General features: G+C 39.6%; 1 protein-coding gene across 1 annotated transcript in view; it reads right to left on the bottom strand.

Moving 5' to 3' along the window:
• Window positions 1-24,513, bottom strand: part of PTPN12 (protein tyrosine phosphatase non-receptor type 12) — a 69,170-nt gene extending 44,657 nt beyond the window's left edge. The window contains exon 1 of the mRNA XM_053943631.1: window positions 24,315-24,513. Within this exon, the coding sequence (XP_053799606.1) occupies window positions 24,315-24,413 (99 nt within the window). The 5' untranslated portion in view covers window positions 24,414-24,513. The remainder of the gene's footprint in view (window positions 1-24,314) is intronic.
• Between the last annotated feature and the right edge of the window lie 2,247 nt (window positions 24,514-26,760).

The following is a 26,760-nucleotide window of genomic DNA, read 5'->3' as shown; positions in this document are numbered from 1 at the left end:
GAAATAAAACTCATAAACCAGGGAACCCCCTTGTTTAAAATAATGGTTTCAAGTTACCAGATTATTTTCCTCTTATTCCTTCAGTATTAGGCTTTATGCATGCTGACAGCACAGGTATATTAAAAGCATCACACTTAATCTTAATTTAAAACAAAACATGGTTATAGGTCTAGGTAAACTTCAAGAGCCACTCTGAGTTATCCAGGAGAGGTCACCACACTACAAGTCCACTCCACCTTGAAAGTCTATCCCCAGACTCTGCCTCTGAAGTTTATCAAATGTTGGCATCCTGAATGTGACACTACATTGTGAGTGCAACATTTGAGTGAAAACTTCTACAGACCACGCCCTTCACCCAAAACAGAGATGAAGTAGATACTTGTCCTTCTCCCTGTTACACACACCAGATTTACTTCAAAACCCAACAGCTCTGATGTAACAGGAACAGATACCAAAGTAACAATGTCCCCAGGACCAACCCTTGGAGACCTAGAACAAAGTATCTAAAGGCGAGTTGAGACTTTTCCCACAAAGAAACGCCCCATAGGCAAGAGGTTTTATTCCAGGTCAATCAGGCAGCTAAACGGAACACAAGCCATATTTTTTTCATGTCCACAGGAGGGACTGGGCCAACCAACATAGCATCCTGAAACACTCAAAAGCACCCTGTGACAAGCATTCACAAGAAAACTTGCACAGCAAATACACGTGAGATACAATTCATATCAACAAACAGCATGAGTATCTAAATAAGTACTAGCCTCTATCCTTGAAGAATATTGAGGGTTTTTAACCATATCAATTCTCCCTGAAATATTTCATCATCTATCACCACTTATTACTCCCCACAGTCTTTACCATTCCCTTGCCTGCGACTTCATAGTATGTGGCATGAAGCATTAAGATCCATGGAGAATGTATCTTGCTTTTGTTTCTGCTCAGCACCAAAGAAAAAGGGGGGAACCAACCCAAATTCTCCTCCCTCTTCCTTCACAAGATGCAAAACCCTTCCTCTTTTCCCATGCCTTGGAACACATTTCCTTGAGGTCAGTGTTTGTTTTCCAAGCAATTCATACAAGGTGAAAAAAAAAAAAATAAAAGCACCATGACTGAAACAGGAAACACTGAGCTTTCACTCCAACAGAAGTAAACTAGAATTTCCTACCTGCTAGTCCCCCACTACCAAGGCTGCCATAAATAAATGCACAGGAGAACAGTCTTAGAGCCCTATAGAAACCTTATTTAAGCCTTTTAATAAATCTGCACACACTCGCACTCCTTCAAAAAAGGTCTGCCATAGCAGTTATATCCTGCCTTCCCAAAAGGCTTTTAACAGCCATGTCTTGCAAATTTATCTGAAACACAGATCCTGCCCTGTAAGACTTTCACTGAGAATGATTTTAAGCTGAAAAGTTGGAGCCTAACAACTGCTGTGGGTAAAAAGCAGAACTGTTTGTGCAGTCAAGAAACACTGTAACTGCAATCTAGTTTTGAGTCCAAATTAACTTATTGAAACATCTCTAGAGCTCAGAGGTACTGTTCCTTTCAGGGACATCCCTTGGCATACAGTTGAATTTCTATTCAATGACATGCGTTTAATGTTTAATATACAATTCCAATAAAAAATATGCCAATTTTGTCTTTTACCAGAAGTGTTTACTATTTTTTTGAAGTAAGCATGAACCTTTTATAGAAACACAGTATCTTTTAGAGACTTTCAGCAGTTAGAACCCCCAATATTCAGCAGGTAAAACTCGGATACCAATAATATAGTTATGCCAGTTCATGATTGGCAAATAAAACCCCCACTATGTAATAAATAAAAAGAAAACTTTTGACAAACACTGAATCAGTACTTCCATGAAGCAACTCATACACAGGGAATATATAAGGGATTGTAAAAAAAAGATAAGACATCAAATAGAAAATACATTTCTATTATCTGGAGAAAACATGCTTACAACTATTTTCACCCTTTCTTTGAGGCTGTGTTTAGAAGCCAAGGAATGTGCTAGTCATAAAGAGGCCATTTATGATAGCATTCAATAGCATTTTAAGAGCTAGAAAGAAGTAGCCTCATTAAAGTCATGAACTTGTACTAAGATTTCAACTGTAATAACCCTAGCTAATAACCACCACAATATTTATGGAGAGACAAAGGAATTTTGTTTTGTAATCATTTATATTTGCAGTATCTGCCAATTTTTGCCTATAACAAATTTGTCCCCAACACTTCAGAAGCACACACCTTCCAAGCATAATTCTGGTTTCAAAAAGAGACAGGACAGGGAATCCAATGGCCAACAAAATTCTTATAATTCTGGCAGAAAGAACTATAAAGCAACTATTGAAATTATACCAAAGCAATAATAGCTAGTACAAAAACAATAAATTCAGACAACCAGTTATTTCCATGCATGACTTTAGATTATTTCTCTCCATTAAAGTTCTTGCTTTAAAGGCTGAACATTCAAGTAGAACTGCTAAATATTCAAATGCTTGAACAATATGAACTTTGCCATTTAATTTGTTTCTGCTGAATTCAAGGAAAGGTCCTTAAATCTTCATTTATGCTATATTGTATGCAATTGTCTCCTACAAAAGGAACACAGGCATCTGCACAGTGTTACCATTAAGAGTATATATTATAGTATTAATATAGTGGTACAACTCAAGGAGAATTTCTAACTTGCCTTTTATTTTGTTCAATAAGTACTTCAGGAAAAGGAAAAGGCTATGCTTCTCCAACATAACCATTTACTGTTTGACATACCATTAACATTTTGAGTTCCATGGTAACCTTAACCCAGGTATTCTCAAGCCATGTCAATCCAAAATTGTCTACAAAGGAAACAGTTGTCTCTTTGGCAGGCCTTTATCTTGACAAGATACAAAGACAAGAATACTACAGTGAAGTTACCAGAAAGCAAATGAAAGTACTCTTTCAATCAAAATGTTTGAAGTTTAATCTTTTTAAAATCACGAACATTTTTGAGGAAACTTTTAATTCTGAAGACTCACAAAAGCTTGTGCCTAAAGGATCAAACAAAAGACGTTCATTGTACATCCTCTTAAAACCAGTGTTAAAAACTTATACCACTAAACTTCTCATACTTCTACAATAAAGCCTTTATATATATTTTATTCTGTACATCAAAACCACCGTTCAAATTTTAAATTATTTTCCAAATAGCTGTAAGATGCCTTTTTTACATTTATAATGCAATTATTTCTGTAATTTTAACATTTTGAAGAGCAAAGAAAAAATTACCTCATATGAAGTATATGCTCAATCACTTAAAAGTTTTTAAGTACTCCACAACTTAAATTTGCTACACAGCTAACGTGTAAAATACAGTTCTTCCTGCCAAATTTCAACAAAGAGAAAGTTCCCCAAGTCAACTGGTAGAATGAATCTGGTTTAGACAAGGGCCTTGTCAATCAAGCTGCTGATAAATTTAAAATAAACCTCAGCTGCCATTGCTTTAAAAAGATTAATATTTACAATTCAGAATGTACAAGTCAATCGTTTGTTTGGTAAACAATAGCAGGGGGTTTTTATCTGATACACAAACAACTTTATTCAACACCTCCAGGTTCTGGATGACAGATTTACTTCCAGGTATTTCAGAAACACGCAGGAACACCTTCAGATCCCACCTCAAGATCTTTATCTATAATTCTCATCTATGTGGAATATGTAACTCCACTTCCTTTCTTGGAAAAGGAAACTGTTCCAATCTGAGCTTCAAATAAGTATTTGATATGGTGCCAATTCAAAAGAAGAGTATGTGAATTTCTACAGGAATTCAGTCGATACTAGTCTCTTTAGTTTGTTTTCACAAGGAAAAAAATTTTTAAAACTATCATCTGACAAAAGGGATTTCACAAGCAGTTTCTCAAAAAAACTTCCCAGACCAAGCAGAAGTTTTCCTTCATGACCTCTCCAGCAAAGCAGTGCACACTAACAAACATTTTATGACAAACCAGAAGACAGTAAGAGATGAAGATGGGAATATAACATTAATCAAGTGAACCAACTTTCAGGGTAAAAGAAAAAAGAACAAACCCCAAAAATGCCAAATAAAATTGTAGGCTAGAAGTTATAATGAAGGAAACACAAATGCATATCATCAATAACTAAGTGGGAACTCAAGAGTTATAGAAGTAACCAAGGAAAAAAGGCACAGTACAGTTACTGATAACCTGTATTCAGTAGTTAGTCCAGCATCCTGGAAAACTACAGATGAGACAATATAAATTCTCAACAGACAACAGGACATAGAAAAAATAGTTTTTCTTCTTAATTAACATAACAGGTTAGCTAAAGCTGTGATTTTTCTGTTTTGATGGATTATGTTTTTAATTTTCTTTGTGGTCTGAAATTAGTAAAAATAATTCACCCTGAAATCTATGAAATTTTCCTCTTAGGATAGAAGCATTCCTATTCTACTATTGCTTGAATTGTCTAAATGCACACAAAAAGTGTTAATAGCTTTTACATTTGTTTCCTGGTACCTCATATAAAATATGAATTCTTCTTTATGGCAATGGTTTTGGTTGTAATAGTCTGGAATTTGTAGATCCTTTCAAAGTAACCAAAGAATGCTAGCAAATATTAGCATCTTTCAGGGGAAAAAAAAAATCTATGTTTACTCTGGATAAGGAAGCAATATTTTTCTTTTAAAAACACTCCCTGAACATTTAAGTCTAACACCCTCATCCTAAGCAATATCAGTCTGTACTTTCTATGACCCTTGTACCATTAAAGGGGCCTGAAAGACTTTTCTGTGATTTCAAGTCCTAATTTAAGTTCCTTGAAATTGTCTCATTCTAACCACAATTACAAAGTTACCAGATGGTCAACAAATCCAAACCCAGTACATTATTGTTTAATGAGTACTAGTACAGAATAGTTTAAACACTTGAGAGATCAAACAATAATGTGCAGCAATACTTTAGCATGACATCTCCCACTGTCAAGCTTTAAGCAGTGTTTATTTTCTCTGATAAAGAAATGTGGATTTTATTACTTCAGAAACAAAATGTCTATTTTTGTCTTTAAAGAAATACTAACATTTTGATGAATATTTTCAGAAAGTTTGATTTCTAAGCACTGTTCTCTGCTTAGGAACATTCCTGGAAAATCTGTGGTTTTGTTAAATCTTCTGCTACTTGGTTCCCAGTTAAACTAACATGTCCAGGACAAACTGCAAGGCATCTATTAAGCAATTATTAGGCTTCAAGTTTCATAGAAAGAACAGGCACAGAACTGGAGGCAACTCAGAGGCCCTGTCTGTGTTGGAGGTGAGAAGCTGGAACACCTGCTGAGAGTTGTGGCTGTTCAGCCTGGAGAAGAGAAGGCTGCAAGGAGACCTTAGAGCAGCCAACACCAGAGATGGAGAGGGACTTGGACATGTAGCCACAGGACATGGGCAATGGCTTCAAACTGAAAGAGGGCAGGTTTAGCTAAGATATTAGGAAGAAATGCTTTACTATGAGGGTGGTGAGACACTGGAACAGGTTGCCCATAACAGCTGTGGGTGCCCCATCCTTGGAAGTGTTCAGGGCCAGGCTGGGTAGGGTTTTGTGCAAGATGTCCCTGCCCATGGCAGGGCCATTGGAATTAGATTATCTTTAAGGTCCTATCCAATCCAAACCACTCAATGATTTTATGATCTACCTCTTGCTGTGCTCCACAGGTAACTTATGCTCTTCACAGGCTGGGAGGACAACTGCCAATGCCCTAACTTGAATCATTTTATTACAAACAACCGAGGCTCATATGCTGGTGATTTGAAGGAGCAAAAAAAACCCAAAACCCAACAACAAAACAGAAGTCCTTTGACTGCACAGACGTCCCTCCTTAAACTCCAGAAATTACATAAAAATTGACTGGGCTTTTCCTTTTTAAACTTTTTTCTAACAACCCCAAGGATCTAAATGAAAGAAAAATTTGGTAAAAGTTTAGAAGAAAGGCAGCCACTAAATAGTAGTTCTCCTGCCCTGTGTCAGTGGAACCCATCCACTAGATGTCAGTGTCCTCTTGGGCAGAGGAAAACCTTGGATCCCAATGGAAATAGGGCAGCTGGCAGTCCTTGGTTATCAGGCCAACTGTACAGGAGGAAATTCTTATAAAGCATCCCTGGGCCACAACAGAAGCAGCCAGTAACAGCAGCATTTGTGGGTAAGAGACACAGAACGAATATGGCCCTAGACACAAAGCTCAGCCAATAGAGTTGAGAACCTCATGACTAAGAACTCTTTTGTGAAACATTACTGATATTTTTCAGGATGCTGAACATGGGTGTTAAAAAACCTGAAAGATAAAGTTATTTCTGTTTCCTACTTCTTGAAATACCCCAAAACACCAACCAACGTTTTTGGAACAAAAAAAACCCAAACCACAAGAATGGGTTCTACCACTACTAAAATATAAGTCAGGCTTAAAGAGGCTTAGACTTGGAAGCAATAATGTAAATTATTACAGCACAGTGTGAAATCCTCTGTGATAGGTATGAAACACCACACCCTAAATAAAGGGCAGAGCCAAAGTCAAAGTTCAGGCACATTAGGTGACTGCTGTCAGAAGAAATGGGTAAAACTTTCTATTCACCTGCACTACATCTAGCTATTAAGGCAAATTAAATTTTGAATATAATATTTCTGTTGGAAGAGACCTAAAATTATCATCTTGTCCAGCTGCCTGACCTCTTCTAGGGTGTCTAAATTTAAGTCTAAAAGGAGAATACTGATATAAAAGGAATCTTAAACTTGACTGCAGGACCATATTTGTAAACTAATGACACCTCTACAAATTATGTTGGGCTGATAGGCATGGGTATGCCAGAGGAGAAGCAGCATCACACATTACAAAAGACAAACAAGGAAGGTGAGAAAAAGCAAGCCAAGTTTTTATGTTATATTTTAATGCACCCGGGATTGTAAGAAACCTATACAATCTAGGAAATTATCACTGTACTGGTAGCACAAACAAGTAACCTCTTGGTTCTTGTGGAGGAGACTGGGAAGGCTATGAAGTTGAAAAAAAAAAGAAATTAAGTATTTCAGAGGGTTATAAAGCACAGACCTTTCTTTTTGAAGATATTGGATCAGTTTGCCAGACAATCTTTCAATCCCCCAGCAAGAAAAACACCTTGAAGCCAATTTGAACAAGCACAGGACCTGGCTAAAGACACATCCTGAAGAACCACTTATAGTTACTGCACGCTTACATCTGTTATGCTTGCCAGACAGGAAAAGGCTAAAAAAAAAATTCACCACAACTTTTTCTCTTAGAAATAGGCACTAAGGGAAAAAAAATGGGGGAAGTTGAATGAAAGGAAATTATACAGAACTAAAAAAGTGAAACACTTGCAAACAGTCCAGGGCCTGTTGAAACATGCCAGGTATCAGTACCTACCACTGTCCTGACCGGGGATGGGCTCTGGTGTCCTGTGCTCATCAACCTGCTGCTACTATGGACACAGTCTGAGCTTTTACTCAGAATCTGCTATTAAGAAAGACTGGGAGGATGGCTCCATTTCATTCCTAACATTCTACAGTATCCTACAGTCACAATAAAGTATTAGACTAGGTGCATATTGGATTTGACACATTGCATCATTTTAATACTCTGAAGAACCTGAAAAGTATCTCATGATCCTAAAATTTATCTCATCTGCCTCCCCCATTACTAATACACCTATTGCACTGCACTACACCAGACTGCATTGCACTGCCTGGAAAGGATTAAAAAAAACCATCTCATTCATGTTATTATTTTTTCCCAGCTACCACAACTGCAGTTATGATCACTTGAACTGGTCAGTTTTTTATCACCAAGTTATTTTTAAAGGACTGTCATCTACTTAGATCCTATTTGCCCATGCAAGTCTAAGTCTACTGCCTTTTGCTCTTATGCTGCAAATCCAAAGAAACCTCAAGAAAATTGCCCTCAATACAGAAATAACTCCAGCTTTTATTTCCCATGTGCATATATGCCCTACAATAACACTGTGCTTGCTAGTCCATCTCTTTCCAAGATAATTGTTTTGATAATCTTAATGAACAAGTAGTACTTGAGAACAGCAAAAAAGGCAACCAGGGGAACATCCTGGCCAAATTCCAACTCTTCAGCAGTTCCTGTAAGCCTTATTTAGATCACATCTTCATCCACCTTGCTAACACTATTGGTTGGTCACGCACAGTGATCTACGAATTCATCTACTCATCTTCTTTCCTAATTATGAATATACCTCTTGTGCCATGTGTAGCAGATTCTAATTTCAACAGCACAGAAAAAAAAAAACCCCACACACCTCACACCTCCCCCCAAAAAACTAAAAATGTTTATAACATTTTGAGATCCTTTCCAGGCAGCATAAGACAACCACATTCATATTACCAAACACATTCATAGTACCAAACACACCTACCATTAATATTCAATTAATTTACTGTGTTCAAGTAACAAGCCCATCACTTCAGCACACAACTAGCCTTTACAAAGCAATATTTCCTTCATGGTTTATTGATTCTGATTTCATTATTATTAATTATGTACCTAAATGTTTAGATACCACCAGACCCTGTAAATTACAAATGCTAAAGGGTTAGTGAGATTGAATGGAAACCACAGGTTTCTTATTTTAAGAAATCCTCAAAAAAAGGAAAAAGCAGCTAAAGTAGATTCTAGGCTTTTCTACCTTGTAGAAAATGGCAAGTTACCACCTTGGATACAATTGTAAGGTATACTTCAGATTTTAAAGAAGTTTCCCTCTAGCTAAAACCACAAATGCATAAACCACTATTTATCTGCTTCCTTCCATCGTATATTGCAGAAGCTAACAAATGGAATACAGGAAAGACAGGTTTTGATGATCTACATGATTATAAGATAAGGATAGAGTGGTTTCTTTCTTTTTAACTTTGGGATTCTTTAAGTTTGGTATGAGCCATGCTTCATTAATGCAAGTCTGTTCAGCTTCTGGTACCATGAACACGAGGACAGGGTTTCATTCCCACCCTACAGACAAGGGTCAGCTGGTTTGTTTTTCCTGTACCAGAGGCAATAGTTAACATCAATGACAACAGCTAATTATACATTGAGATTTTCTCTGTTACATCAAGTTTTAACAATATTTCACCTCTAAATCTTTTTTACTCCAATTCTGTTGCTTTAATCTTATTTCCTAAGCCACCAATCTCCTTTACTGTCATTCCTTCCTCATCTCAGAGCAAATGCTGTCTGTACAGGAACTTGCTAGGGACACTGGCTGCAGCCCACACTCGCCCATCTAGGAAGAGGAAAGCTGCTCTTTTCCTGGCTTATACCTACATTAAATAAAAAATTCTGACCTGTGGTCACATTCACATTCTAATTCTGGAAAGCCAGAACCTATTTCAGCAAAGGCACAGAATTAACAATGTGACTTGCTGAGACACTGTCAGTGGATGCTCTGGAAGAGCAGCAGCCTCTGGATTGGCATCAAAAAGCCCCACTGCCTGCAGAGACCAGAGTCAGGCCTTGTTTGAATGTAAAATGCTGGTGACAGCTCCTGGCACATGCAGAACTTCTTCCACATTTTTACTGTCTCTTTCAACTCAGTACATTGCTCAATATCCATTACTCATGGAGAGAGCAGCAGGCTGCCAACCTGCACACAAATAAGCCATGAACACCTTTCCTGCTTTAGGTCACTAAAATGCAATGTAATCTCCACAAACTCCTCATTTTGAACAGCTTCCTCCTAACCTTTACTCTTCTCTGCTGCCTTCTCCACCAAAATGTTGTTTTACCTCCCTCAAGAAACATACACGTTACAGCATTTTACTACTGAACTTACAAGCGTAATTAGGTGTCATTTCTCCAATCTCCAAATTTGTGAAACTGCTAGTCACAGCTCTTCAGAATGACAAAATAAGTAGATAAAATACAGGAAATTAAGAAAGTTGCATTACCAAAGTTATTTCCTCTGATCTCTCAAAGCCACTCTCAGGAAAAGTTAAATAATGAAGAATGGAACTTAAAATTTCACAAAGATAGCATATACTAAACCAAAGTGGGATATACTTAAAAAAAAAAAAAGTCAACTGGGAAAAATGACGCTACATAGCACTAAACAGCTTAAAAAGAAACAAGTAGCATTGCTGCTTACAGCCATGAAAACTATGTGACTTGCTTGTCAGTGTAGAAACAGATGTGCCTTTAGTCAGAAAAAACCTAAACTTGTGAATTCCTGCAGATGTTGAGGACTGCCTATAGCAGTCAGAAAATAGGCTATAGATATTGCATGAAATTTGGACTGGGGAGAAACAAGGACCCTTCCCAAATATCAGAACTCCTTACAATTACTACTAGGAGAATTATTTAAGCACAGTTAAACAGGACTCAAAGTTTCCCAATCTTATTTTCCCTTAATGGAAGTGGCAGCATTCCAAACCAAATCCATACCTTTAAAAGACCTCAATTAATTTTCAACACGTCAGTTAAATTCAATCTTAACTTCTGTATCTGCTGCTGCAGTTTGACAATAAAGAACAATAGCATTTTTCTAAAGCAATGCCCTCTTTAATCCTTCCATTGTGACTTCCCTTAAAGGCTACCTTCTTCTCATTCCCAGTTTCTAGCATTGTGCATCAGTATTCCACTGGGCAACCAGAACAGCTATTAATGCTAATAAACCCAGACAGGAATACACGTTTGTTCTAAAGAGACAGTAACTGCATGACAAGTAATAGGATGAGACATACAGGATTGCTAAGTCCTGGCTTTAAAATGCAAAATACGGAAACACATACTCTACAGCCAAAGCAAATTAATTCACAGGAGCAGTGAAGTATCACAATGTCTTATCAGGATGCCAGTGCTTCTTATAGATGCATTATGGTGAATAGCACAGGATGTGAGCATGCTGAAGTACATCACTTAGTAGAAGATTGCATCCAAGCCCCAGTGCAAGCCTCACTGCTATTCCCTCTGAATACTGACTGCATTCCTTGTAGCTGTCAGCACTCAAAATTTATTTCTGAATACTCAAATTAGGCTTTGGTCTCCATGAATCTCTGAAATAACGAAGCTTAGACAACAGCTCAACACTACAGTGGCTCTTTTGAGGAAAGTGATCCATAAGCAATATTACCAGGTCCAATACAAACTCTGAAATATTATTCCTGGTGAAATGAACAAACCACAACAGGAAAATTCATAAGGGACACTGCATGAAGATTCTTACAAAGACCATTTAAACCAGCCAGGTTAAATCTCACTGTCCACAGTCATTAAAAAAACAGTGACTATCAGAGCCAGGTAACATTTATAAACGTAACTTTCTCTTTAAGACGATAACAAGGTCAATAAAATGTGTGGCTAAACTACTCTGCTCTGAATTTAAAACCAAGACCCAAATAGACCAGTCAGTTCTACTTTTACCATTGAATTAAGAAAAAAGACAAAAACCCAACACATACTTTCTTATAATCCAACAACTAATCATGCAATACTCACAAGCTTAAAAGGGTACCAAACTATACTATGGATAATCATTTACCTTCAGTTCATCAAATCCATGACAACCTGTATGTAGCTAAAGCTTGTTCTGAAGAGCTTCTAGTCTAGAAGTGAGGCAAAGTTGAAGAAGTGTATGAAACTTATTGAGATGCTTTTTCCACTCATAATGCAATAGCTTCTGTCATCCAAAACCAGTAAAAACCAAAGGTTTCAAAAAAATAAGGAAATCATTTTAGCAGCCCAGGGATAAGGTAGCACAAACCGAAATGAAAAAAAATTTAGTAAAATGCAATCACGACATAAAGAGAGGAGCAGAATTACAACATTCAAGACAGATCAGAGTTGATATGGCTCAAAAATGCATGTTGCAATTTGCATAAAATCTGACAGAAGTACTGTGCCCAGTGGATAACTACACACTTCTTAGGATGATTCAACAACTAGCTGACATAAATACAGAATTCCTAAAGGACATCTTGTTTATATAATGTCCAGAAGCTAGATCCAATAAGCTAAAGACAAGTCAAAGACAAGAGTATGAATACAAGAGGAAGCTCACATGAGCAAGCATTTCTGTCTTGTCTTCCATAAAAATCCTTCCCCCATGGCCTTTGAGACAACCTCCAGAAGCAAGTCGGATAACTTCAGTTATGCAAGATGTGTTGTGAATTTTAAGGGTTTTTCAAGCCTAGCTGGTAAATTAAAAGATTTTATGTATTTAACTTTTCACACAATATGACAATAACCTACCTACTAACCACAGGAAGGAGAGAGGGTTGGGATCTCCATCCTAACAGATCTGCAGCTCAGGCATATGAAGTTGGTAAGCTGCTGTGGTGGGTTGACCCTGGCTGGTGCCAGGTGCCCACCAAAGCCACTCTACCCCTCTCCTCTGCAAATGGATAGGGGACAGAATAATATAATGCAAAGCTCATGAGTTAAGGACAGAGAGATCACTCACTGACAGCCAACACAGGCAAAACAGATTCAACTTGGGGATATTAACTGAATTTATTACCAACAAATAATGAAAAGTAAAACAAATATTAAAAACAAGCAAAACAAACTAAAACACCCTTCCTCCAACCCTCCCTCCTTCCCAGGCTCTATGCCCTCCTCCCAAGCAGAGCAAGGAGATGGGGAATGGGTGTGACAGTCAGTTCATTACATGTTTTTCTTCTGCCATTGCTCAGGGAGACAAGTCCTTCTCCTGCTCCAGCATGGGATCCCTCCCACAGGAGACAGTTCTCCAGAAACTTCTCCAGCGTGACCCTCTCAGCTGTCACAAATAAACACTAGATTCCAGTACCACACTAAAAAGAACCTGTTAGCAGGGGAAGGAGGGGAAAAAAACCCCAAGATAATAAGTAAATATTGTCTGCTTTGTTATCATTTATCTTATTCAGGTGTTGCATGCAAACTATTTCATCTACACCATCAGTATACAATATGGGAAACCTCTGACTTCAGCATCAAGTTCTGGGGGTATTAAAGTGGTAAGTAATACAACAGCCCAATAAAAAATAAACCACATGGCACTCAAAGAATAGAAGAAACTCATTTTTGCATTTATTTACAGAAGCCAATTCCAGTGCCTCCCTGACATGCCCTACAAAATCCTCTACCTAGCAAAAAAATCACGGTCATTTTTAGTTTGAAATATACTGTCTCTAGAAATAAGTTCTTTACCTATTTATATTCCTTCACTGAATTCCCTTGTTACTTCGTTGCTGCTTTTCTCACTTCTAAACATATCCTGACCTCATATACACTTAATACATCTGAAAGTTACCGTTCTCCATAAGCACTAAAGACATCATCATCGAGATTTTTATATCCATGTACTTGCATTGGATGATCATATCGTCTTACTGTACCAGACAGAGAATATTTTTTCTATGAATACAGGAAGGGAAGCCCATTATGTATGCTGTAAGGCTGGAGAAACAGGATGCTGGCTTCATTTTCACAGGATCACCAATTTAAACAGGGCTAATGCTTTCTAAATTGCCATGCCAGAAAGACATGTTGCTATAGCTTTGCACCAAAAGTACTATAGTGTTTGATCATGTATAAGGTACCAAATGCAAGCTCACGTCCAGGCTATTCCACACTGGAATTAGTTATGGAGTTAGCTAGCATTTTAGAAAGAAATATTATTTCCCTTTAGGAAATCACACTGATTTATGGCAACAGCTTGCTGACTTTGGGATACACACTTTTTTTTAGTGTTATTGGTCTCTCATTTTAAATAATTTATCAACAGGCTAAAGATTTCTGTAATTTGTAAAAAAGACAACTAGGCTTCTCTGCCAGTTTCACCTGCTCTTTTCAGAACAACAAAAATAGGAAGTTGACATCTCAGACAACTTGGAGCTGCATTTTCACCACAAAAGGGAAAAGAAATGAAAGCTCACATTTCATCATCTTGGTCAAAATATTAAGAAAATAGATGGTACCAGTTGAAGAAGCAACTGTAGCACTGTTACTACAGGATACCAGGGCAATTTCCATAGCAGTTCTGTAGAATAGCCTCTGGAAAAGTTCTTCTGTTTATAAGGAAAATACAAAAGGTTTAGGTTTACCTGCAGCTTAATAACAACTTAGTTCAGAGTACTCAGTTTGAAAAGCAGACTGATGTCCAAAGCTTTAGCTTTAAGTGCCAGTGTAGCACTTAATGCAATTCTGTAGCAAAGAGCTATTAAAGGAAACAACATGTATTTCTCCCTTCTGGGCCTACTCTTCATGAAGTAGAAATAACAGAAAAATAAAACATCCATAAAACACCATATTTCTTTACTGAAGTAAATTCCAGTGTGTGCCTATAGTACTTTTCAAGTCCTTTCTACCTGCCTAAAACCAGTCATTTTTCTCCATTAACATTTACATACAGTTCCCTATATGTCCATTAACATCATAGTTCTGTTTACGAAACCTCAAAGAAAATGAGTTAAAATTGACTATACAGTCTAATAGGGTCATAATAAAAATCCACACAGTTTTGTGTAACCACCTCAACTACTAAACTTGAAATCTTAGAAGTAACTGTTGAATACTTAGAGCTATCTGGGGACATTCACAGTATCTAAGAGATTATTTCCTTCCTTTAGCAGTTTGTGCAATAGGGGCGCTGCCCTATAGACAATTTATAATTAATTCAACTCTGCAGGAATTCTCAGTTTCTTGAAGCAATTCAACTAACCTACATATGCCCTTCCCTCCAGAACAGTGTTTCATTTTCCAGCTTTATTTTGAGCTAAATGTTTCCCCTGAGTATTCCTACTGGACAACTGTATTCATTTCAATTAGCAATTACCTATTGGCTAAAATAATCAGAATATACATGAGGGAGTAAGTAATAACAAAAGCATTCCAGTTGTAATCCTGCTTCCCATGCATGAAGGTAAAGATTCAAGTAGAAAAATATAGAAGAATTAAAACTTATTTTTACATGTGTAAAAATAGTTTAAAAAGAGCTGTGCACTGCAAATATGCAGGACATAATACATGTACCACTGAGACATCTCCATGATTAATTTTACTCACTCACAGAGCAGCCAATCATCAGCTTCCAACCCAACCTACCCACAGTCTAAGAGCAGTGCACTACTCCTATCACTTGTTTTTCTGTCTGTTCTGCTTTTTATATTAATTGATCTCTCAGTTTTGTGCAGTGAAACAACTAGACAACTAATCCAATAAGAACATTTGTCTAAGTAGGAAGCTATACCCAAATACCACACGTGCTACCCAGACACTTGAGGAAAAAAAGACACTGTTCCATCACAGGGTTGTGCATTACAGAGTCAAACATAATCAAATAAGAAGTGAAACATTTAGGACAGAGTAGAACACTATTCAGGCTTCTCAAGAGCAGTGCAGTTCCCACAGCAATCAGTCATTTAAACAGGATGCATAATCTACACTGACAAGTCCTCTGAACACTTGGACAGGAAACCCATGAAACATCCTTTCAGTTTGGAACCAAGTTGTTCAAAGATAGCTGTGTCCTCCAAGAACTACCAGGAGAATAAAAATAATGCCATACTTTCATAATGGAAGACAAAATGTATTTAAAAATGTAATCAACAGTGGAAAAACTATGCGAAAATTCTGGAACCTGAGACTCTCAATTATGACAAATAGCTGGAAATCATGCCAGTAAGTCCAAGAAAAATGTGCATGAACCAGAACCTAGAACTAGTCTAGCTCAGCACAAGAAATTAATTTCTCATCCACAATATTGACCCCAAAGCAAATAAGAAAGATAGCAAGGATGGCAATAACAGCAGAGGTGCTGACTGACCAACCTCCATAAAAGCAGGAACATAAGACATCACTCATGACCACATTCCTTTCAAGCCTCTCTTTGGTTGTATGAGCTGCCCAGAGGAACAAGTCTTGCCAGCTGCACAGCTGAAAGATGGTCATTTACCTCTCCAGACCCCTAAAAACCCCTTTCTGCCACTGATCCACATAGAAGCTGTTCTTCTAGTAATCACAAAGAGTAGAAAACATCTGTGTGTGTTTTAGAAGAAAAACAAAAAGCAGATGTCATCCACACAGGCAGCAAGAATGACAAGACAGCAGGACAAATGCAGCAAGATGTAAAATTGTTTAAGAGGACACCGCTGTACTCTGACCTTAGAAAAACAAACCCAGCTACACCTTACGAGACTACATAAAAAGGAAGTTAATGTAAAAAAGTTTGTTTTAAAATGACAAGTTCAGTGTCATAACTAAATTAAAGAGATTAAAGTAGCACATACATTATTTAAAGCAATATGGTTTTAACTAAGCTAACTTTCCCTTAGAGGCTGATGCTTTCCAACCCATAACTTTAGACACCAAAAATCATAGCAAAGATCAGGCAATTAAAACTAATAAATTTCAATAATGTTTAGGAATCAAGGCCTGCTCTCCAACATGTAAAACATGAAGCATATAGCCCTTCTGCCAAAAAGGAAGGAACACAAGTTATATGGATACCCTTAACAACTGTGTTAAGATTTCTCCAAATCACAGCAAATTAAAAATAGCACAATCCAACCAATCCATACAGCACTTAAAACTTCCAGTCTACTCATGTAGTTGCCCTTGGCCCATTCCTAACACTGGGCAATTCAATTCTTCCTGCAGAACTAAGTTTTCTATATTAATTTTACTTCTGAGCTCCCTAACTGTCAGAAGCATTATGGTAGGATTTCCTTCAAAATTATTGATGCTTCCTTACAGAAATCTGAATGAATGAAACATATTTCTTTATTTGCTTTGTTCCTAATGACATGTGTAGCCCATGAGGCAACATCATTCATAGCTTCAGTCATCTTGCAGTAGCCAGATACATTCCCCCATTGAAGTAACTGCCTTGCTGCTTTTTAGAGCTGATAATTTAATTCTTCTAGGTTTTACTTTCACAAGACATTTCCATTAGGACAATACTGCCTTGAAGTCGTCCCATAAATTAACACCAATAAAATTGCCTTTTAAAGAAATTAAAAGTATTGGCTTGTAGGAGGACAGATAGGAGCAAAAATTAGGTCAACTAAACTAGGTCATCCATTTATACCTCTATTTATCTGGTACCTTTTGGGAAACATTTTTCTCTACTTGATCTTTTTAGCTGTGTAAGAATTTTTTTTTCATTCTAAAGCTGATGACAAAACAGTAGCTAGAATAAGGCCCTCAGGGACACAAGCACTAACCTTCCTATGCAAACTTCAGTGACTGAAGCATCCTGACACCAGTATTTAGAGACTTTAAAACAAGTTTCCAACCCAGAATGACAGTCCTAAAGTCTGCCAGTCCTGACTGTGCTCTTCTGCTCTTACAACACTTTCCTTACCTCGCTGCACTCTCAGCTTCCCTAGTAAAGCTCCTGGCTTCACACTCATATTGTCTCATCAATATTGGGTCTGAACACAATCTGGTTTCTTGAAGATGCAGAGGGACCCCAGACACAGCTCCAACAATACAACTGCTCTCTGTACTCCAGGTTCCAGATCCAGAACTCCACAGCTATACTAGAGTGCTCCCCTTTCATAAATACATTCTGATTGCTCAAATTTGAACAAATAATTCACGACGTAAGTTTATATCAGCAAGTTTTTTTGTCAGATGAAGCAGGAAAACAAAGAGCTTATTTTCTCTGCAACATTCATGTGCTAGTTAAAAGAAATAGAAATGCAGGTCCATCCTTCATTTAGGGCAAACACAGCTGAGTTATCCAAGCCTGTGCTGGCATAACCATAGCAATTGTGGAATACAGCAGGCTGAGGAAAACACCAGGATGCAAACACTGCACTTCCTAGTGGCACAAAGAGCTCCTGCTCTACCTAATTCACTTGTGCTTTACTCAGTTCCTTATCTGACCTTTAACATTGATGCCTCTTCCTAACTGAAGGCTGTTATATAAGACCAAGAAAAAATCATCATCTACCATCTGATTTCAGTTCTAGAAATGCATACCCAAGGTACTCCAACAGTCTCATGTTTTCCCAACACTAAGAAATGCATTACTATTTTCCAAAATTTTTTTCCATATTTTACTATGCCAAAAAGTCCTTTGTACTAAGCATACTATAGTCAAACTGTAACAGTACACAATGGAAAATCCACAAATCTTAAATAGTAACAGTGAAGAAGACAGAACATAATTTCTGTTTATTATAAACCAATGTCTTTAAGAGATTAATATAGAAGCCTCAGACTTTTGCTGCACTCATGATAACAAATGTATACACATTAGATAATCTGAATATCTGCTTACCCTTCCCCTGCTCACAGAGCTGATAACTTATATTTAGCTATAACAGCATCAAGGAAAAAGAACCTGAACCTACTTCAATTTTAAAGTAAATTACATACAATCCAAACCAAGAAATTCATACTATAGATCAGTGATACATATGCAGAGTACTACACAGACTTACAATCATGCTTATTACAAACACATAAGCATGTACATGGAGCTACAGAACTTTAGATTAGGGTCTAAGGTTGATGAATTATGGTTACATGACACATATCCATATATAGGTATCTACTGATATGTATCTATCTATATACATATATAACTAAATACAGCAAAAGATGCTGTAGAATTGAGGTAAGAATAAAAACAAAGTATGTATTTGACATGCTATTTAAATTATTTGGAGTGCATGTAGTATGCCATGAGGTGCAAGGTCAACATTACCATTTGCTCCTCCTGAACAATTCTTTAATATTCTGCAAAATCCATACACAACCCTTTATTCCATGAGAACAGTAGACTTATACATTGCTGTCTTTCAAAAATGAGCAAACAGAACTTATTACCACACAAGCTATTTGACACAACCCAGAGCATTGCCTAACTGACTTGGTTTAGTTTCATGTGCTGAAAGAACAGCAATTTTAGGCAGAGTTTGCAAGTTCTTATACCCCAGGGTCACTACAGCAGCTTTGTGGCTGTATTCAACCACCTCTATGAAAATTCAGAATGGCATCTTTGAAGCAACAGAAACAGCACTCATTTCCTCAGAAGGGGACAAAGAAGTGGAATATTTAAACTGAATGATTGTTCATGCAAAACTGTATTTTCATATAACACTGAATGAACAGTATTTCACAAAATTTCAGAAGCCTCTAAAGTTTGGGCTTACTGAAGTGACTATTCAGTCACATTGCTCCAACCAGATTTGATCCATGTAAAAGAAGCTTTATGAATGGCCTCGATGACTACAACCACACACAATGAAGTCATGTGCTGGGTGTGCCCCCACAGACAAATTAACAGCATCTAGCTACAATATAGTAAATGGAAACAAAACTTTAAAAATACATTTACAAGCAAATTTAAGCATAATATGAAAGGTGACTACTAACAGATCCATTATTTAACCCTGAAATGATAAAAATGCACAAGGCATATCTAAAGTGACAGTTGCCTATGACCTATTAACTCATTGCTAAGAGCAGAGCTCCTTATGACTGATCAGCTGTACAACACACCTATGGGTCATTTTCTCCAGGGCAATTACTCCTTCTGTCACACTCTAGGGAAAATAAGTGCTCCAAATAGTTTTTTCAAAAGACCCAGTTTACAAGAATTCCATGTAAACCTCTGCTTACACCAATTAAATCTGGGATTTGAAGTTTCAAGAAACAGTTTACCATCTAGTTGATTCTACCAAAGCATTTTTCCCAGTTTAACCTTTACAGATACAAATATCTCTTGAAAAAGACAGCATGCATTTTATAACACATATGACAAAGCATTACTGTTTCTAACAATATATTACAAGCCCCAAACTCATTAAATAGATACTAGAAAACATCACTTCCACAAATGTCTATACCGTGGGATCTTAAAAAAAAAAAAAGCAGAGATAGTGAAAAAGAAAATAAATGCTTTATAAGTCTCTATTATATGCCTGCCTTATAAATTTGAAAGATATCTTCACAGATACTCAAGAGGTGCACTAATAGTATTTGAATCAGAAAGGCTTCTGCAAATGCACACTAATACACAAACAAGCTTTAAGAGGGGCATTTCTGAATTGCTACAGTTGAATAGGTACTTCTGGTATCCCTAATGCTGCTTCAGAACCAGAACAAAATCTGTGTCATGACTGGCATCAGTATGTGGACTTTCACTATGTATCATAGTAGTTTTAATCAATGATTTAGTATAGTGTAGACTGTTCATTCATTTTAAGCAGCCTTTAGGCACTTTAGAAATTGTGCCTTTTCCTAAGAAAAATGACCAAAAAACAAAACAAAGACAAAAGCCTCAAAAAATTCACAAAGCAATTTTTATAACATCTGGCGTAGCACTTCCTATGACCAGCTACATTTTATCCTTACAAGTCAAGCACATTCCATCTCCCATTTTTTAAAAAGCATTTTCACAAAACAATCAGTTAGAAGCGCTTAAATATAAAAAATGTCAACACCAAAACCAACTAGATATAAAAAGCATAGAAACTAGTTTTTTACCTGTTTCAAACCATTCAAATTCTCTTTCATACTTCAGAAAACAGCAACTTGAGAACTTTACTGTTTCCTAACCTAAAAGTTTCATCTTAGATTGAACAGAACACAGACACACAATATTCAGTTGAGTTAGTTACCTGTGCCCTCTTGAATGAAAGTACACAAATCTTTGACTAGGTGTAATGAAGTTGTCAAAAAAAGTTGTTATTATTATTTAGACTGATGATCTAAGACTAGACCATTTTCACACCACTACCTCCAAACAGCAGCTGAGGGTCCCCTACACAGTATTTATCACAAAAAAACCCATTCTCAGCCATACATGGTATTCCATGACAACAGATTAGCCAGATACATAACTCAAAAGATGAAGCAAGACTGTCATATACCACAAAACAATTGAAACATCTGATTTTTGAAGGTAAAGGTTCACACTATTCATATTTCAGTTCTCCTATAACAACGGCAATTACATCAAACAAGAGAAATGAGTGTCAGAATGCTTTTCTCATTACTATAACATAAGAAAATAAAAATGTGTTAATTGTGGGTAAATTAAAATTTAAAAAGAAATCAGCAAATAATATTTATCAAGGTCTTTCTAAATTCTAGAATAGCTGTTTTCTGTTCTTCCATATGGAATTTTGACTTCCAACCCTTGTTTCATGTAATGCACATGTTCATTACAAAAAAATTAGGACCTAGACCATGCTGGTTGTATTCATACAGCATGAAACACCAAGAGGAAACAATCGATACTTATTTCCTTCTACCCGAATAGCAATGTCAGCAAAAACACAGGAAAAAAATATACTCCTGGATGTACTGCAACCATGGTAGCAAAGTCCTCACCTATATTATTTTAGGAAAAAGCCTACTTGCCCCATATCCACATATACATGATTACTGGCAAGGCTTACAGACATGTCTGTCCTGTTTTCAAACTATCCACTTCATTTAATCCTAACTGTGCACACCCAGAGTACTGAAGTGATCTACTACCAAGTCCTGCTTACTTCCTAGTGCAAATTAATTAAATGCATTTGATTTCCAGTAACAAATGTGCTACTGGTGCCCAGATCATAGAGTTTATCTTGCTCCCAGGGGGAGGTGGGGAGGCACTGGTGGAGTGGGTAATAATCAACTTTCCACCTTCCAAGCGGAAGTTGTTTCCAGGTATGTCAATGGCATTATTAAATTGCAGTCTTAGTAATCTACACTCTGGACTTTCAATAGCAATCAGCCAGGCTTATCAGCCTACCTGTGCACACCTCTAGCTTCTCTACCCTCTCCTCCAGCACTCCTTGGCACCCAGCACTTTAGTTCATTCACTCAGGCCTATATACAACTCTCTAAGCCTATTACTCAACACATTCAAAGGCAATAAAGACCTAAAGAATTGTTTTCATTTGCATTCACCCACTATTCCATTCATATTTTAGATTCCATTTTGACTTGGAAATGAAGAGATGAGTAACAGCAATTCCTATTCCACAAACTTGCCACTATTTAACAGCCACAGAACATTCTACACTTAAATGAGATAACACAACTTCCTCCCTTCTCACCCCTCAAAAAATACCTACTCATTCTTTAACTGAACAGAATACTGAAACTTGTATCCCCTTTACCTCTCTTTCCTTCTTCCTTTTCAATCATTTCAAAGAGGACATAAGCATGGCTCTATTAAGACAGACCCTAAAAAATCCCAAAATACTCCAATACATTCATAGTGGAAAAAAAAGCTTTAAAATCTGCAGTTATGACTATTGTCATCACACTCATCTATGTCTGCTTTATTACATAAAGGTGAATATTAGAACTGACAATTTCCTAATTTCCTGGTTTTCCTTTAATTTCCGATTCAAAAATCAAACACGAAAGTTTGAAATACAAAGTGTTAAAGGACAAAAGAAATTTTCAACACAATTCTCCCCAAAATATTTAACACTCTTTCAGGTAATACATCTTTCTCCTGAAATGTCTTGCCCATTAGTTCCTATAATCCTATTTTCCCATTTTTACCCATATTCTCTTTTCTTGCAGCTACAGGAAAGCAATGGGAAAACTCATTGTCTATAATGTTGAAAGCTACAAAAACAACATGCTGTCAAATAGAGAAATTGAACCAAAAGCTATTTTTCCATACAGAAGTGCCACTGCTTCAAAGAAAGGATGATAAAAATATCTATTATATATCATTTGACTGCAACAAAGCTAAAACATCAGGATAATTATCAGATATGAAATGGTAGAGATGGATTAGGCGATTTAGAACAAAGTACTTAACATAAAGATTATTAAAAATGTCCCTCATTTTGCAGCAGTCTAGGCCAGCCTTTCTGTAAAGTATATATAATTTACATGAACAAGACAGGCTCATCAGTACAAGGCAAGATGTCAATTTGTGTTAAATAGCAATTATATTACTAAAACTACGACTTAATGAAAAGCTTCTGTCAAATTCTGTAACCTTTAAGCTCTCACATGAAGATTTAAAAGGGTCCTATCGCTCCAATGCCGTTCTTCATTTCACACTTTTCTCTCTTCCTTTCCCACACGCTCAGATGTTTCAGCAGCATACTTTTAGCATTTGCAAAATCCTGCCCAAAGAGCGTGGCCGGTTTCCCACGGGCTCCCTCCCCACCCTGGATGAACTCGTTACTTCCCAAAGTCCACTTCCTCTTCCAGCCCTGGACCTGCCAGCGCTCCCAACGCCCCTCCGCCTTGCGCAACATCCGCGGCCTCCTCCCCACATTTCGGACAATCTCCGATGCGACACTTGAGATTTTTTTTTTGTTTGTTCCCAGACCACGAGCACAGACTGACAGCTTAAAGGGCTAACGATGTGCTTTTAATCCCAAAGAGCCACGCATCACAAAACGAGCTACAAAGACAGATAGGGAGGGCACTAACCCGCTCTCCTTCAGCTCTTCTGTGGGTCAAACTGCATTTTGATATTAAGCATTTAAATGATATTGAAAAGTGCCAGCAACATCTGCCCAATCAAAATTATTGTTCACAGCTCCGACGACCAATTCAAAAGATAAAACTCCCGAGATATTGTAACAGCCCGATTAAACAGCTAAAATAAACCAGGAAAAGCACTAATTCTCCAACAGAAATTTTTCCCCGAGCGCACACGTTAACCAAAGGCTGACGAACTGATCTGGAAGGAAGAAAGGACGAGGGATACAGGCAGGGCTGCGATGGGGGATGGGAGACGTTAGCGAAGGGAAGATGAATATTCCTCCAAGGACTATCAATACGTTTAACACATCTCCTCGGAAAGAAGAGAAATCTCAAGCAGGCAGCTACAGGGGCAGATAAAAGTGGAAGGAGGGAAGGAGTGTCCGATTATCCCCAGCTGACATCATAGACGGCAACCCTGCAGAAAAGGGGCTGCCAGGGCGAGGAAGCGCTCGCAGCCCCCCTGCCTCGCCTCTGTCCCCTTTATGTGCTCAGGGAAGCAGCGCGACGGGTGGACGAGGAGCCTCCCGGTTAATTTTGCAAGAGCCGATGACCACCGCCTCCCCAGGAGCGGGGAAGGGCCGGGGCCGCGGTGACAAACCTCTCGGGGCTGGAGGGCAGGAAGGAGGCTGAATCCAGGCGGACACGCTCCCTCCCCCCGCCGAGCTGCGAAGCGGTGGTGGGCACAGGGAGCCGGCCGAGCCCCGGGGCACACAATAGCAGGTCACCCCCAGGGATGCGACACCCGCCCGCCCCGACACCCCCGCGCTGGCGGGGGGATGGGGAAGGGGCTGCGGGTCACCCCCCCCGCCCCGGGGGCGGCAGGAGCCCCGCCCGCGCCGCCGCCCCTCACCATGAAGTCGCTGGCGAAGTTGTCCTCTCCATTGTGGTCCGTGTCCTTCATGGCCTGGACGCGCTTAATGAATTTCCTCAGGATCTCCTCCTGGCTCATCCTGCCCCGCCGGCCGCCCTGCGGAGCGGGAGCCCCGGCCGCCCGCCCGCTCTCCGCCCGGAGCCCCCTCCGCCGCACGACCGGCTGCCTTCCTTCCCCTCCCTGCCTCGCCTCTCCCCCGCCCGGGCCTGCCCGCGGCCTGCTGGCCCCGCTCTGGCTCCGCTCCCGCCCCGCTCACGGCCGCCCGGCCGCCCGCTCCATCCTCTCCTCCCTCCGCCCGACCCTCCCCGGAGCAGCCGACACGGACACGACACGGCCCCGCCCCCTCCCGCCCCGCGCACGCGCGGCGCCCGCCCGGCCCCGCCCTTTCCCCTGTGCCCCGCCCCGACCCGACAGCGCTCTGCGCCCATTGGCTCTCCCGACCGCCGCCTCACCCTATTGGCGGACGGGCACGCCAATCACTGTCCGGCCGGGTTTCGAGGGAGCGCTCGCTGGGCTCCACGCCTCGCCCTCTCCCCTGCCCGCCCCCCCCCCGTTTCCCATGGATGGGACCGCCCGAAGGGCGCCTCATGGAGCGCTGGAAGGGACCACTTGGCGCGCGGGGGGGAGGCTGAGCGGAGCGGAGCGCGGTTTCCCCTGGCTGGAGCACAATGGGCGGCGGTGGGTGCCCGCGGCGCCGCGCCGGGAGGCAGCGGCATGTCGGGACATGGAGTCGCGACAGCGCCGCGTCCCGGAGCTGGGGGCTCACGCAGCATCCTACTGAAACGCCCGGATCAGAAGGGTCCCGCCCCGGGTGGGAAGCCCGCAGCCGTGGGAAGTGCCGAGGGGTCGCTGCCGCGGCGGTGCCGGGGCGCGGCGGCGGTGGACGCCGGGCAGCGGGAAGATGGCGGGGAGGGACAGGGGACGGGCGCGGACACCCGGCCGGGGACCGCTCCTCGCGTATTTGTATGTATGTATATTAAGGGTATATATATATATATGTGTGTTTATATTAATTTTTCAGCTATATATATATATATATGTAAGTGTATACTCTTTATGAAGTATATATATTTATGTGTGTTTGTGTGTACATATATGTATGTGTGTGCAGATAGATAGACAGACAGATCTAATTAATAAAAATGTCCGCAGGCCAAGCTGATTCATGGAAGTGCCGCCGGCAGGTGTCTGCGGGCTCCGGGCCGGGAGAGGGTCCCGCACCCCTCGGCACCGCAGCGAGAGGGCTCAGACACCCCGCGCCTTCCTATTTTAAACATAGCCTAAAATCTCTGCCTTACGTGGTGTTGGAGCATTCGGCAATGTGCTATTTCATTCTTAATGTTATATAGAAAAGTTAAACTCCTTCATGTTTGGCGTCCTGATGACATTTATAACTTCTGCTTAAGAAAAGTAAAGCAATTGTGGAGGTGTGTGTATGTATAGCCTTATACATACACAAGTGAAGTCGTTTAAAATGTAGTTTTATTGATGAAGATCTACACGGCCTTGAGTGATGCTGTTGATGCAGTAAAAGTTTGTCACACAGGCAGATAAAGGTCCAAGCTGAGAAGCATAACCCAGCTAAGTCACTCCTGCCCAATCGCCCGTTCTCGACTGCTCATGCCCTGCCCCGGGAGCGTGTGGCGCTCGCAGTCCCAGCAACACAGCCCCTGTCGAACCGGCTCAGGGAACTCACTCAGCTGCAATATAAGTCCATAGAAAATCGGTGTGTTTTCTTCTCTGATCATTCCATTAATCTGGCTTTGTTACCAAAAGAAACCTACAAAAATCTTGTAGGTCTTCCTGTGTTGGTGTAAGATATTACTGTTTTAGAAGACTGCCAAAGAGTACCAGTTCCACACCAGAATTAGTACAATGGCACACTACCACCCTCAGCCCAATTCATTGCCCACCAACTCACCATCTTCCTGGTGGAGGCAAGTTTTGAGGTACAGCACAGGAACCTGAACTGTAGCTGCTGATGCATGGACACACATTTCCTCCTCCTGCATCTGCTACAGACACAGCCATCTCTGGCAGAGGGGTAGGCTGGAAAATTGACAGACTTAGCATTTTCACACAACTTGCTGCAGACTTCAGCATCTTATTAAAGGATTGTTTTTTTTAGCTGTTGATGTTCATCAGCTAATATAGAGAAGAGAGACATAAGGACACATGAAGGAGATGGGAAAGGGCATCAGTTCTGTGCTGCAGCTTAGTGAAGCCTTTAGTGAGCACTCCACACAAACACATCAGCTGTCAATGCTCAGTCTCGTCTCCATATCCTTTGCACCTTCCATAATAAGCTAATCAATTGGCCCTGGAGAGCCACAAGGTTATCTGCCTTTCTTGTTTTAATTCCACTCTTCCTTCTCCTTTTCCAAACCTCCTTTTCTACAATACCAAAAAGCAGCTTTAAAGGGAA

The sequence above is a fragment of the Vidua chalybeata genome, chromosome 5, assembly GCF_026979565.1.
Source record: "Vidua chalybeata isolate OUT-0048 chromosome 5, bVidCha1 merged haplotype, whole genome shotgun sequence".
In the NCBI taxonomy this organism is placed as follows: Eukaryota; Metazoa; Chordata; class Aves; order Passeriformes; family Viduidae; genus Vidua; species Vidua chalybeata.
The sequence above is the reverse complement of the archived record's forward strand: the minus strand, read 5'-3'. Positions and strand labels throughout refer to the sequence as shown.